The sequence below is a fragment of the Diadema setosum genome, chromosome 14 (assembly GCF_964275005.1).
Source record: "Diadema setosum chromosome 14, eeDiaSeto1, whole genome shotgun sequence".
In the NCBI taxonomy this organism is placed as follows: domain Eukaryota; kingdom Metazoa; phylum Echinodermata; class Echinoidea; order Diadematoida; family Diadematidae; genus Diadema; species Diadema setosum.
In genome coordinates, this window is record NC_092698.1 from 1,382,793 (window position 1) to 1,395,939 (window position 13,147).

Genomic DNA, 13,147 nt, shown 5'->3' on the forward strand with positions numbered 1-13,147 from the left:
TTTCAGAAAATAATGTATCTCCTTATATTTTAGGTTTTATTGCAAAATTTTTATATGGCAGGATGTTTTGTGATACAACTGACCTATGATAACTCAAACATTTTCAAATCACTGCTTCCAATGGTAAACTGCACCTTTAACTGCTTTGGAACTGACTGATAGCAATCAAGCCCAATCTATTGTGAATTACTGCTTCAAACAGCATAACTGAGGAAATCACAACATATGGGTAAATGCCCATGTCCTTGAATTTAGGCATACAACCTTGAGCAAGTGGTTAAAAAATCAAGTTTTGAAATTATTAACATCCATCAGGGAATAATTTTCCTGGTATCGCATCGCAATTTGCTATGCATTTTTACACCACTGCTACACAAACTAACTTTTGTGTAGCTGTTTTCTTCTATAGAAGTGTACAGGATACCATTTGAAACATTGTTCATCAACCGAAATTGCTAATCAAATTTGAGTTGGTAAATTATTCCCTGTCCATTATAAATGTAAGGTGGAATATATGCACATCATTGATACTAAAAGGAATCTAAAGCAGGGCTGCACATTAACCAATTTTTTCTACTGGCCCAGGCTGTCCTTGTTGGACCAGTAGGTACCAAGATTTTCCTCTTTTTTTTTCTTTTTTTTTATACTGGTCTATTCCTGAAAAAGTTGCTGCATGGTCTGACACTGATTTTTACTGGTCTGGACCATCTAGCCAGTGTGTAGTATTGTCTATTAAAGAATATTAACACAGTGCTCACAGTTAGGAAATCCAGAGTGCTTTTTACAGTGTCTTTTGGAAACAATCCCATACTATCACCTCACATTTATACCACCATGTTCATTTTCTTCCCTTGATTAACAACACTTCATCGAACTTGGGAAATCTTGCCAATCAATAGAATATTGCTTCAAAATATGGCACCCTCATTTAGAAAGGAATTCAAAGAAAATTTAAAAAGTGCAAAAACAAGCAACAAAGTCTATTTTGCTCAAAAATAAGACTAGCAGAATTAGACTTAGAATTACAATTAATTACTGTAGAGCAGATCAGATCCAAACACTAAAAATTATAATGGACTAGAAGTTCTTAAACTTCTGAACAGACAGTAGGACTAGAGGACATTTAAAGTATAAGGTGACAAAGACCATGCCCAGAATATGGAGAAGCAAAGGGGCAAAAAGTTAATTGTAAACCTTTAGGCCCACAACCAGGTACATGTACAAGTACGTCAAAAGTGGCCAGAATAGATATGGGGTTTTGTTGTTGTTGCTGTTGCTGTTGTTTTCTGAGTAAATGTTCACCGAGTTCTGAGTAGGAAAACAAAGGGGGGGGGAGGGGCACATTGCTGCATTACAGTGGAGTATAGAAAAAGATAATCAGGTATCTAATACATTGTAATTTACTGTCAGTAAAACACATAAAAAAATACACACACACACACACACACACACACACCTTTCTCTCTCTCTCTCTCTCCTCTCTCTCTTCACAGCACATTCCTGCAAAGCAGAAAGCTCATGCTACAATATGAGGTCATACCACCACAGACAAAGTGAAAAAAAAAGTTTACAAAATACATGTAAATGTACAAAAGTCATTGTCACCTATTTCAACTTACTGTAAATGGAACATCAAACAAATAAAACATATCTGTAGTTCTCAGAAGGGCTGAACATTCTCTTCCAAACTTTGCTTTTGAATTTGCTTGCAAAATATCGAGAGGGTCTACAATTGTACGTCCAATAAGCTTGTCTGGCTAACACAGTTTTGCAAGGGTAATGAGTTTTGTTCATTGTTTTTGAACAGTCTGCAGTGGCAGATCCAAAGGGGGGCACACTGGGCGTGCGCCCCCTCTTTATTTTTTGTTAAAACAAAAGAAATAAAAAGAAAAATGGGGGGGGGGGCACCTGCACCCCCTTTTATATTGTAAAGGCACCTCCCCTTTACAGAATTCCTGGATCTGCCCCTGGTCTGTGATCAAAACAGTCAAAAAACAAAAGTTGCGTTGCTGTACCTGACTTTCATTCCTGAAGCACCCTCCCCATTCAGTAGTGGACAGGTCGGTAGTACTAGTAGTAGTACACTGTGTATAGGGTAAGGGCACCAGTATTCGGTCAGGCACCGGTATTCGGTCACTTTCACTAGTCACCAGCCTGTAAGTTCAACTGTCACAACACACGCAAATCACACTAATTCACATACTTGCACACTCATTCACAACAGGAAACTCCCTTAGCCCCCTCCAAAAATCCATCCAAAATCCCTAATTTTACCATCAAAAGTGCAGAATCGGCGGTACTTTCCAAAAGCGCGCGCGGATAAGGCCCAGTTTTAAGAGTACAGGTCGCCGAAAAAGCGCTAAAAATCGAGAAATACGCCGTTCTCTCGCGAGATTTTTCGCTTATCGCAAGCTTGGAGTGTAATGTTATCCTCAAAAACGCAAAAGAAAAACAAAATGTCCGTACGTGCCAATACAGTGTCCCAATGTACAAGGGTTGAATGCAAGTGCCGAGGCCCCAGTATTCGGTCACCAACAGTCGCCGCAACTTCCCCGATGCAATTTTGCGCCAACAAAGTAGCGCGCGCGCGCGTTTTTCAGCTGCCTTGAACACGCATTGACTTTGAACGCGCACATCGCGTGACCGAATACTGGAGCCGATGACCGTATACTGGGGAATTTTCAAGGTGAAATATTTCGCAATTTTGTGCAATTCTGTGAGATATTGAACGAAATGAAAGTTGAGATTAAAGAAATTTGATATATTTCACATACATTGCTGTAGATATGATGTATGTATGTATTATTTTAGTTTGAAAAATATTGCAAAAAAGCTTAAGTGACCGAATACTGGGGATGTTACCCTACTACAAGAAAACTTTCTAGGCCTACTATAAAATGATAACAAGCATAAACTTTACCATGTTTACATCTTTTTAATGAAACAACGTGAACGGTGAAGCAGGAAAAAAAAAAAGGCCACAGGTTTCTACAAGACAAGTAGATCTAGCTGGTGATCAAATTTTGGACAGTGTATTAAATGGTCAAATCATGGGCAGCCGCTTAAGATCTATTTACAAAATGGGACATAAACTATGATTAACGTTAAAAAAAAAACCACAAAAACAATCACAAAGATAACATAAAAAAGCGAAATTTTAAGGAGGCTGCCTTACAGAGCAGACCAAATGTTGACACAGCTGATATGAAACAACATGTAAGAACAAAACGGATTTCCAAGACAGCGTGAGTCGCCGTCTGTTTCTAGATATTCTACCTTCATTTTTATCTCAGCTCCAGCTCAATACTTGTAATATCCAAACGTACGCATCATCACAACCAAACCAAATGAATGGGACTATTGTCTTTTCACAATGGCGATAGACATACTGAGCCTTTCCTACTTTACACACTCAGACCAACGAGTCTTACCGACTGATCGGAAGCCCATAACGGCAATTTGCCGAGCCTTGGTATCAGGAGGCATTCTTAAGTCTTCTTGAAGTATTCAACGCTCTGAAAATAACACAAATTGACCAAATCGGCAGGGCTTGTCACAACCTTGCCTAGCTCGACGGCAATAATCAAAACGCCGATCGGCCTCCGAATCGTAATGATGTCGGATAAATCCAGCTGCGAAGTATAGTCTCTCCTTCAGGCTATTCTGGCGTAATAGGACTGGGGAGGCGTTTCCAGATCCAGTGTGCGTATAATGTACTAAGTAATATATCGGCTATTGACTAGGATTATTCTTGATGTCTATTGACAACTGTGACGGGGAAAATGGAGGGGAGGGGATTCCAGGGCTGGCAGGTGTAATTTTCTCCATTGAATTTTAAAAGAACACATTTTAAGGAACATGAATTATACTGTTAGTAAAATTCTTGAAATGAAATAGGGGAGTTCTGCCCATAGGATTATACACGAATAAGAAGCAATAGGCCTATTCGTGCAACAATGGAACGTTAAATTGAGACATTTCAGAGCACAGGCCCTGTAGGAGGAGATAGAAGTCTTAGACCTGCCCTCTACCCTTCATTTCCTACATCAGCGACCCTTCTTTGAGTGTTCCATTTCTTTCCTTACTGAGAACAGATGTCACAATGGGCCATGAGTTCTGTTTCATAGTTGCATGGTACAGTATTGGTGGAGATGAGAATTGGACTTTTAACTTTTTGCGAGAAAACACTTATGAAATAGTACAGAGCTAAAGTTTATTTGATGAAAATCGGGTTTGGAATGGCTGAGACATTCAAAAACAAAGAAAAACAAAGTGATCGTAATAAAGTGTGGGTCCCACACTTATTAGAATCGCTCTGTTTTGGATATCTCAGCCATTTCAAAACCAATTTTCATCCAATAAACGTTGAATTCTTCATGGAATTACATGCTCTTTCATTTTTCAAAAGAAGTTTCTCATTATCTCGCCCAAAAATGTTAGAAACCTGAAATTAGGTCTCAACCAAAACTATATACGATCCCTTTAAGCTTAGGATAGGAATTGAGATGGAATCGCGATATTTATCTAAGCCACTGTTGCACTACTGTCTCTGAGCAGCTTTTTATAACACTTTTTTCCCCCCACTGTTACCAGGGGTGGATCCAGGAATTCCATAGAGGGAAGGAGCCTTTACAAAATTAATGGAGGGCGCACGTGCCCCCCCCCCATTTTTTCTTTGAGTGATTTCTTTTGTTTTAACAAAAAATAAAGATCGAGGGGGCGCGCGCCCGGTGCGCCCCCGTCTGGATCTGCCTCTACTTTTTTGTTCCCCCTCATCTTCCTGCAGCTTCTCCCTCTAAATTATTCTTCATTGCAATGGTTACACATCTCCCCCCTCCCCCCCCCCCCCGCGGCAGCCAGGGGGAGAAGAATTGAGAAAGCTTTCTCTTTCTAAATTTTCCTTCTGTGTGTGTGTGTGACCAATTGATGCTCTAGCACATTTCAAATATCATTATCAGCGGGGGGAGGGGGTGGGGGAGACTTACGCTATGTTACCTTCAATGTTTCATGGTTTTTTTCTTCTTCTTTTTCTTTTTCTTGTACATCTGTATATAAATGTATGTTATAAATGTTTTAAATGTTATAACTGTTATAAATGTTATAAATGTTTTTATATGTTAATGTGTTATATATGTTACAGTAGGCCCCACTCACAAGCTGTGCTTCTTGGGGACTATGTTTGGTTTGGTTTTCAATAGATTGAATTGAATTAATTCTCGTCCTCCCAGATCCTCCTCCCCTCATCCTTTTCCCTCTTTCTTCTCCTAATTCTGTTTATCCTTCTTCTTCTTCTTTTTCTTCTTCTTCTTCTTCTTCTTCTTCTTCTTCTTCTTCTTCTTCTTCTTCATCTTCTTCCTCTTCTTCTTCTTCTCCATCTCCTTCTTTCGTTTGTTTTCTTCTTCGAATAAGTCTTATGGATTGACCACGTTAATTCTGTTTTGTATACTATACCAACTTGCCCCGAAATGGTTCAGAATGTGCTGTAAAATATTGTTGTTGACGTATTTTTAGGAGACTAACTTCACAAACCACGCATGGTCCGCCTGCTCGATCTCGCAAAGTGCAGTCGCCAGTCAAACAAGTCGTAATAAACCACTAGCACTGTACAAGTATTACAATGTCGAACGCTTCAGACTCAGCTCAGTCTCTAGTCCCAAACGTAGATTTGTATGTTTTATGCTATCAGAGCAGAGAGTGTGTCGTTTGTTCTAACTTCGACAGTACACATTTTGATATGATGATTTGTTTATGAATGCGAAAAACTTTCACGGACGTGCTTAGATCCTCTACAACCCGGGTAAGTTTTACTTTTATTCCCTCTTCGCTCGAGATCTGACTTTTCCTACCACTACTCTAAACATTCTGGTAAATTTTATAGAACTCTAGACTCTAACTGTTAGAGTCTAGATCCTAATAATGTATAAAGTTTTGTACCCAGAGACTCCAACCCCAAGCACCTTCTGATCTGGAGATTCTCCCGCCCGAAACCCCTAGCAAACGGGAGACTCCAAGTTGATGTGTGCGAAGCGCTAAGTTCCTAGGCTAGGGTTCTATAGATGTTCTCCGGTGCTATCTAAGGCTTTAATATTTTTTTCAACATACGATAGCAATAAGTAAGAAATCCTTTCCACCGGGAGACACAGAGCCAGGCCAGGGCGGGAGAAATCAAATCCCCTGCGGGAGAACGGGAGATATTGCAAAAATGGGTTTTCGGCGGGAGATCTCCCGTCGAAAACGGGAGAGTTGGAATCTCTGTGTAACGGTAATAGGAATTATGGAATCTACTACAGAGAAGAGTTTTAATTAAATTTATTGAAGCTTTACCATGTTTACAATACATCTAGATCAATGTTTGTAGATAGCACATGTACCGTATATGATGCTTACACCATGTACACAGGCATTGTTTTAAACCCCTGGTTGCAGTTTGCATTTTCCTAGACAGAAAGATCTGTCCGTCCGGAGGAGTCTTTTATTTTTATTGACGTTTAATATCACTCTCCTCATATAGGAGGAGATTCGTGAAGCCAAATGCAGTCTCCGCGGAACATATCCCCGATGACAGATACAGACCGATCTTTCGGTCAAGCATTATTTTCCATGCTGTCTATAGATAGGATCTAGTACGAGTATGGCAATATGTGTAGGCCTGGCCTACATGTACATTATGACGTGATATGGTGTGTGTGTGTGTGTTTGTATGTTAAATGTGACACTGTAAACGTAAAATGTTTGATGGCGAGATATATGGCAAAACAATTAGGCTAGGCGTGTAGGGGTACCATTATGCAACCTTTTTTCCCCCTCAGTAAATCAAGTTTCAAGTTTTCCATGCAAACATACATTGTTGTAGGGCCTACATACAGCTCTTTTCTGTTTTTGTTTGATAATGTTTATACTTCACCCTTTTTCCATCATTCTCTCAACAGTTTCTGCTAAACAGAATGAATTATGGCCTGCAATCCACAAATAATGTCCACCTCCAGATGCTTCATGTTCCGATACTGCTCAAGTTGCAAGCTTAGAGTTCAGAACACATTGTTGGTAAATAGATTCAAGCATCCTATTGTACAAGAACGTGCAATGAGGCCGCATTCAGTATTGTCTGCAGATGTTGTGGGCAAAGCTGTGTTGGTGCTTCAGAAATTCAGAGGATGTCAGATGCAATGGAGAGGATATTCGCAGCCACCATGGCAGTGGCCCCTTGGACATTTGGATCGACCACATAAGAAGGACTTCAAGGATGCCCCTAGTTCTGCCCTGGTGCAGTTGGAGGATCTTGACCAGCAATCGCTCTCCGTCCTGCAGGAAATCCATGATGCCTCGTCAGCCTCTGAAGTCATCAGGGTCTTGGAAGGTTGTCAGGGAAGATGGACGGAGGTGCATGTTGGCCGTGCCCTGTCCAAACTGGCAGACATTCACTTGGATGACAAGAGGTCTAGTTCTGCACAAACCCACGGACTGGTTAGGATCACAACAGCACCGGTTTTATATAACCCAAAGTTTAAGGATTTGTGTCATGAAGCTTTGCAGCAATCTCGCCACATGGACAATGCCCTGTACGTAGAAGTGTTGGGTGCCCTGCAAAAACTGCAGATACCTCTAAAAAGTAGCATGATGTACACCTTCCTAGCTCAGGCAGAACATCGGATAAACACATTCAATGCTTCCGAACTTGCCCACTTTGCTGGTGTCCTGAATCGCTTGGATCAGAATGATCCCAGAGTGTCGGCTCTCACGACGGCCGTGAGCCTTCTGACCCCGAGGCACATCTCTCGACTGACTACTCTCTCTCAGGTTCTGAATATCATCAGTGCTGTCGGCTCAACTCTTGAGAGTGTTCCTCGTGGCAAACTTGCCAACATGCTCCTTGCAATCCTCGCTACTAATGAGGAGAGGACTGTGGACAACATCATTCAGGCCGTCAAGGCTCTCCATCGTATGAATTACAAACTGGACATACTCCTGGAGCTGGCTTGTCCTGTCTTGACTGCACAAATGAAAGACATATCAGATGAAGAGCTGCATGGAGTAATTTGTGCTTTAGGAGGTCTTCGATATGCGGATGTGAACTTCTTTGAAGCGGCTTGCGACCGAATCCTGGAGTGTTTGGCAGAATGGAAGATACAGTGGCTGATTGATGCAGTCAAGGTCTATGGTACCCTGGACATCGAGGCACCTCTGCTGTTTGATTCTGTCATCCGGAGAGTGATGAATGGACATCCAGGGGAGATTACCTTGACTGACTTCACAACTCTGATGAAAACACTGGCTGAAGTAAACCACAGGTATTCTGATTTCAACTCTTGAGGTGATATTTGATGGAAAATGTACAGTTCCAGTATCCCATAACAATATAAGAGATGCTCACCCAATATCAAAGTCTCTGGTAGCATGTAAAACATCAGTGTCAAAATTGAAACCAAATTAGATGAGCATTTTCTCAATTATTCCTACTGCCTCCTTCCTCTATTGTTTGTTTTACTTTGTGTGTGTGTGTTTGTTTGTTTGTTTTTTTTTTGGGGGGGGGGGGGTTATGTATGTTTTCCAGTACATATATCAAAATCCTGTCGATTTTGTTAATTAAAACATTGTTGGGAGGTGTTGTACAAATGAAGTTTGTAAAATCTAGTATTTGCAATCACAAACTATCTATTCATATGCTGTATGTTACAATGTGGGTTCTGAAATTACAATTGTTTGAAATGAAATGCCAATTTCTTTCCTCAACAAGAGTCGGCTACTTACTGTATAAGTTGTTATTTTCGTGAGGGTTTAATTTTCGCGAATTTCGCGAATCACAGTTGGATTACGAATTTAACAACACGTGAAATTGTCTGCATGCGCTTTGTTAATAGAGCATCAATGAAAGCGTCGGTGTCGATTCGCGAAAACAACATCTCACGAAAATGTCTATGACCACGTCATTCGTGAAAAATATCTGTACGCGAAAATAACAGCGTATACAGTATTATGCACAAGAGAGTAATGTGGAGGTAATGTAACATGTGTACATGTTCCTTTCCTTTCATTTTGGTTGAATGATGCTCAGACCTCCATCCAGCTGGAGTTTCCCGTCATCGTCCAGTAGGATAGCAAACATGTTGGCGGACCATGTCGCCCTGATATCAAGTGAAGATGGACACCATGTTCTCACACTGGCGGTTTCTATGGCATCGCAGAACATCTACCCTGATAGGCTTCTGGATGTCTTAGCAAGCAGAGCCTTTGCCAATTGGGCCATGATGATCAGAGGTGGGGTCTCTAAAGGAGAAGGGGGGGGGGGGGGGGTGAAGGGAAGGAGGATGGGTTCCAGCAGCCAACAGTCTTACTAGCAACAGTATCTTTATATTATCCAAACAGATTCAGTGTGTGGCCTCAAGAAAAGGACAAATACCAGAAAGAAAAAAAAATATGCATGTTTACCTATTAGCATGTAATTAGGCGAAAACACCCACAAATTGAACATACATTGTAGGCTTGTTGAGACAGACATGCCAACATTTAATCATAGGTCACTCAAATAAACCTCAATTACTTCAAGGAAATTGTGAGACATTTGTTATTGTTATCAGAAGACATCTCAGTATATTTGATATCTACCAAGTGGAGATGAAGTAGCGTCTCCAGCTGATCTTCCCCCACCCCCTGTCAAAATGAGTAAATTAAAGGGATCGTATAGTTTTAGTTGAGAGCTAAGTTCAGGTTTCTAACATTTTTTTTTTGTGTGTGAGATAATGAGAAACCTCTTCTGAAATGCAAAAGAGCATGTAATTCCAAGAGGAATTCAACATTTATTTGATGAAAATTGTTTTTGAAATGGCTCAGATGATCCAAAGCAGAGTGATCCTAGTAAAAGATGGGACCCACCTTTGTTTTACTTTGGTTTTGGATGTCCTGGCCATTACAAAACCGATTTTCATCAAAGAAACTTTGAATTCCTCTTTAGAATGGTATGCTCTGTACTATTTCATAAGTGGTTTCTTGGTAAGGTAAAACCCAATCCTCATCTCCACCAATACTATATCATCTCTTTAATTTTCGCACAGCTAAAATCAAGATTTGAGAATTTCTTAAGTGTAAGCTCACCTTCTTCATGAAATGTACACGTTTGTACACCTGATAAAAACTTTTCCATTTGTTTCTGTCTTGTCAATATGTTTCTACATCTTAGCTTTATATCATGTGTATTCTGTTTTATATTATTTGTTAGATTCTGTCTTTGTGTCTACATGTAGACCTGTGGTATAAAAAGCAGTGGATGTATTTTTAGATTGTGACTGTTTAAAGATACATATGTCTTGGATAGGCCTATCTATTGCCAGTTACTGTTTGAGATGCATACAATGTCCTCCAATTTTATTACTGTCATTCCATTTGTACCCATATCAGCAATGGACTTCAAATACCTTTCTTTCCCTTGCATTCATATACAGATGGGAAGGAGTTCAAGGATGTGATCCGTGACATCAAGCGACTCTTAGACTTTCTGAGAGAAGGCCTGGATGAAGCAAGACACAGAGTGTGGACGGACGAGATAGCCAAACTGATACCTACACAGTGATTAGGAATCATGGGAACTGTCGTGAAGCTGACCATTGCCAATGGTCTCAGCACATTACAGGGTGCTATGAACCTGATTGTCAGGGCAGTTTGAGATGGCAGTGTGTAACCTATCAATCTGCTACTATTCCAGCAACAGGTGGATTTTTTTTTTTTTTATGCCTCCGCCACGAAGTGGTGCCGGAGGCATTATGTTTTCGGGTTGTCCGTCCGTCCGTCCTTCCGTCCGTCCGTCCGTCCGTCCGTCCTTCCGTCCGTCCGTCCGTCCGTCCGTCCGTCCGTCCGTCCTTCCGTCCGTCCGTAATGAATTTTGTGGACAAGGTAACTATCAAAACCTGTTGAGGTATCCTAATGAAACTTGGCATGTATGTGTATTAGGGGGTGAAGTTGTGCCTATCAACTTTTGGGTGCACATGCTCAAGGTCAAAGGTCAAAAGGTCAAGGTCAAATATATAAAATTTCACTATTTCCACCATATCTAGTGAATGCCTGAAAATATTTTCTTGAAACTTAGTGTATACATGTATTACCCAATTGAGATTCTCTGGTGAAAGTTTGGGTCATGAGGTCAAAGGTCAAAGGTCAAAAGGTCAGGGTCAAATACATAAAATTTCACTATTTCCACCATATCTATTGAATGCCTGAAGAGATTTTCTTGAAACTTAGTGTATACATGTATTACCCAATTAAGATTCTCTGATGAAAGTTTGGGTCATGAGGTCAAAGGTCAAAGGTCAAAAGGTCAGGGTCAAATATATAAAATTTCACTATTTCCACCATATCTAGTGAATGCCTGAAAATATTTTCTTGAAACTTAGTGTATACATGTATTACCCAATTGAGATTCTCTGGTGAAAGTTTGGGTCATGAGGTCAAAGGTCAAAAGGTCAGGGTCAAATACATAAAATTTCACTATTTCCACCATATCTATTGAATGCCTGAAGAGATTTTCTTGAAACTTAGTGTATACATGTATTACCCAATTAAGATTCTCTGGTGAAAGTTTGGGTCATGAGGTCAAAGGTCAAAAGGTCAGGGTCAAATACATAAAATTTCACTGTTTCCACCATATCTATTGAATGCCTGAAGAGATTTTCTTGAAACTTAGTGTATACATGTATTACCCAATTAAGATTCTCTGGTGAAAGTTTGAGTCATGAGGTCAAAGGTCAAAGGTCAAAAGGTAAAGTAAAAATATTAAAACTTCTTTTTTTTCTCCGTACCTTGGAAAATTGTTCAAGGTATCTTCATGGAACATAGTATATACATGTACTGACTGGAAGTGATTATCTAGAGAATGTGGGGTTCATGGGGTCAAAGGTCAGGGGTCAAAGGTCAAGTGTAAGACTTCAAAATTTTACTATTACCCTCATATTTATGCAATGCCAGCAGGGTTATTTTTTTACACTTGGTGTATGCGTGTGTAACCTAATAGAAATTCTCTGGAAAGTTTTTTTTTCTCTCTTTTTGCCTCAAAGGTCAAAAGGTCAAAGATCAAGTGAAAGTGCTGAACTAACTTTTTCCTCCATATCTCGGAAGTGGCTCAAGTTACCTTGAAACTTAGTACATATTATGCATGTTCTACCTGAAAGTAATTATCTTATGAATTTTAGGGTCAAGGGCCAGATGAAAATGGTAACAATTTACTATTCAATTCAGAAATTGCACTTTTTCTCCACACCTGTACCTTGAAAATTACTCAATGCCTAAATGTATGAATGGGTCAAAGTCAAGTTAAAGTCCTTAAATCCCTAGATACCTGCTCTCCTATTCATCCAATTAAACCTACGTCAAGGAAGGTGAACATTCAACACATTTGTGACAAACTTGTCATTCCAATATTTTACCAATTTTGTGAAAATGTAATCACACAGTGTCCACATGTACTATCTAGACCTATTGGGAAAATCATGCATTATGGCGGAGGCATACCAGTCGCCAAAGCGACATTTCTAGTTTTTTTTTTTTTTTTTTGGGGGGGGGGGGCCTGTTTGTTTCCACCTTCCTATGTATCAGCACCAAATTTATTTTCTTTCTTTCTTTACATGAGCTGGATGAGCAGTCAGTTCTAGCATCATGCTCTGGAAGTGTTCAAATGTCTAATGGGATGAATAGCTCTGCAAGATGTGTACTGTTTGAAGCCTACCACAGACAAAAGATTGTTAGTGATGACCTACAGCAGACGAAGGATGCTCTTGATCTAGCAATTTTCATTGATACTTTCACAGCACACTACCCGAACGTCAAATTCACCATGGAGTGTTTTGAAGGAGAAAGTCCACGTCACTCTCATCACTGCTTACAACGATCTTAAAGTGGCATTCATTGCTGATATTACCAACACAATGCATACACAGATTGCCTTGGTTATGATGAAGTTGCATAAAATGCTATAAAATGCATTTTATTTTTGAGTGTATAATTAGTTCAACTATTGTTCTTGAGTGTCAATGTGTTAATACCAGTATGTTGTAAATCAAGATAATATGATATATATGATATATCGGCAGCAATGGGCTGAAACTAAACATGGGGGGGGGGGGGAGGGGTGGTGCAAGGAGACTTAAATGTATTGGCAACAAGT

The 13,147-nt window shown here is 40.0% G+C and overlaps 2 protein-coding genes across 2 annotated transcripts in view; one reads left to right on the forward strand and one right to left on the reverse strand.

Annotated features, from left to right (window-relative positions):
- Positions 1-3,567, reverse strand: part of LOC140237721 (GTP-binding protein Rheb-like) — a 52,887-nt gene extending 49,320 nt beyond the window's left edge. The window contains exon 1 of the mRNA XM_072317648.1: positions 3,432-3,567. Coding sequence (XP_072173749.1) covers positions 3,432-3,486 — 55 coding nt within the window. The 5' untranslated portion in view covers positions 3,487-3,567. The remainder of the gene's footprint in view (positions 1-3,431) is intronic.
- Positions 3,568-5,592: 2,025 nt separating this feature from the next.
- Positions 5,593-10,694, forward strand: LOC140237819 (uncharacterized). Its single transcript, XM_072317748.1, has 4 exons — positions 5,593-5,797; positions 6,930-8,288; positions 9,053-9,255; positions 10,437-10,694. The coding sequence occupies exons 2-4, from the start codon at positions 6,952-6,954 to the stop codon at positions 10,562-10,564; spliced, it is 1,668 nt and encodes a 555-aa protein (XP_072173849.1). The 5' UTR covers positions 5,593-5,797; positions 6,930-6,951; the 3' UTR covers positions 10,565-10,694.
- Positions 10,695-13,147: the final 2,453 nt, after the last annotated feature.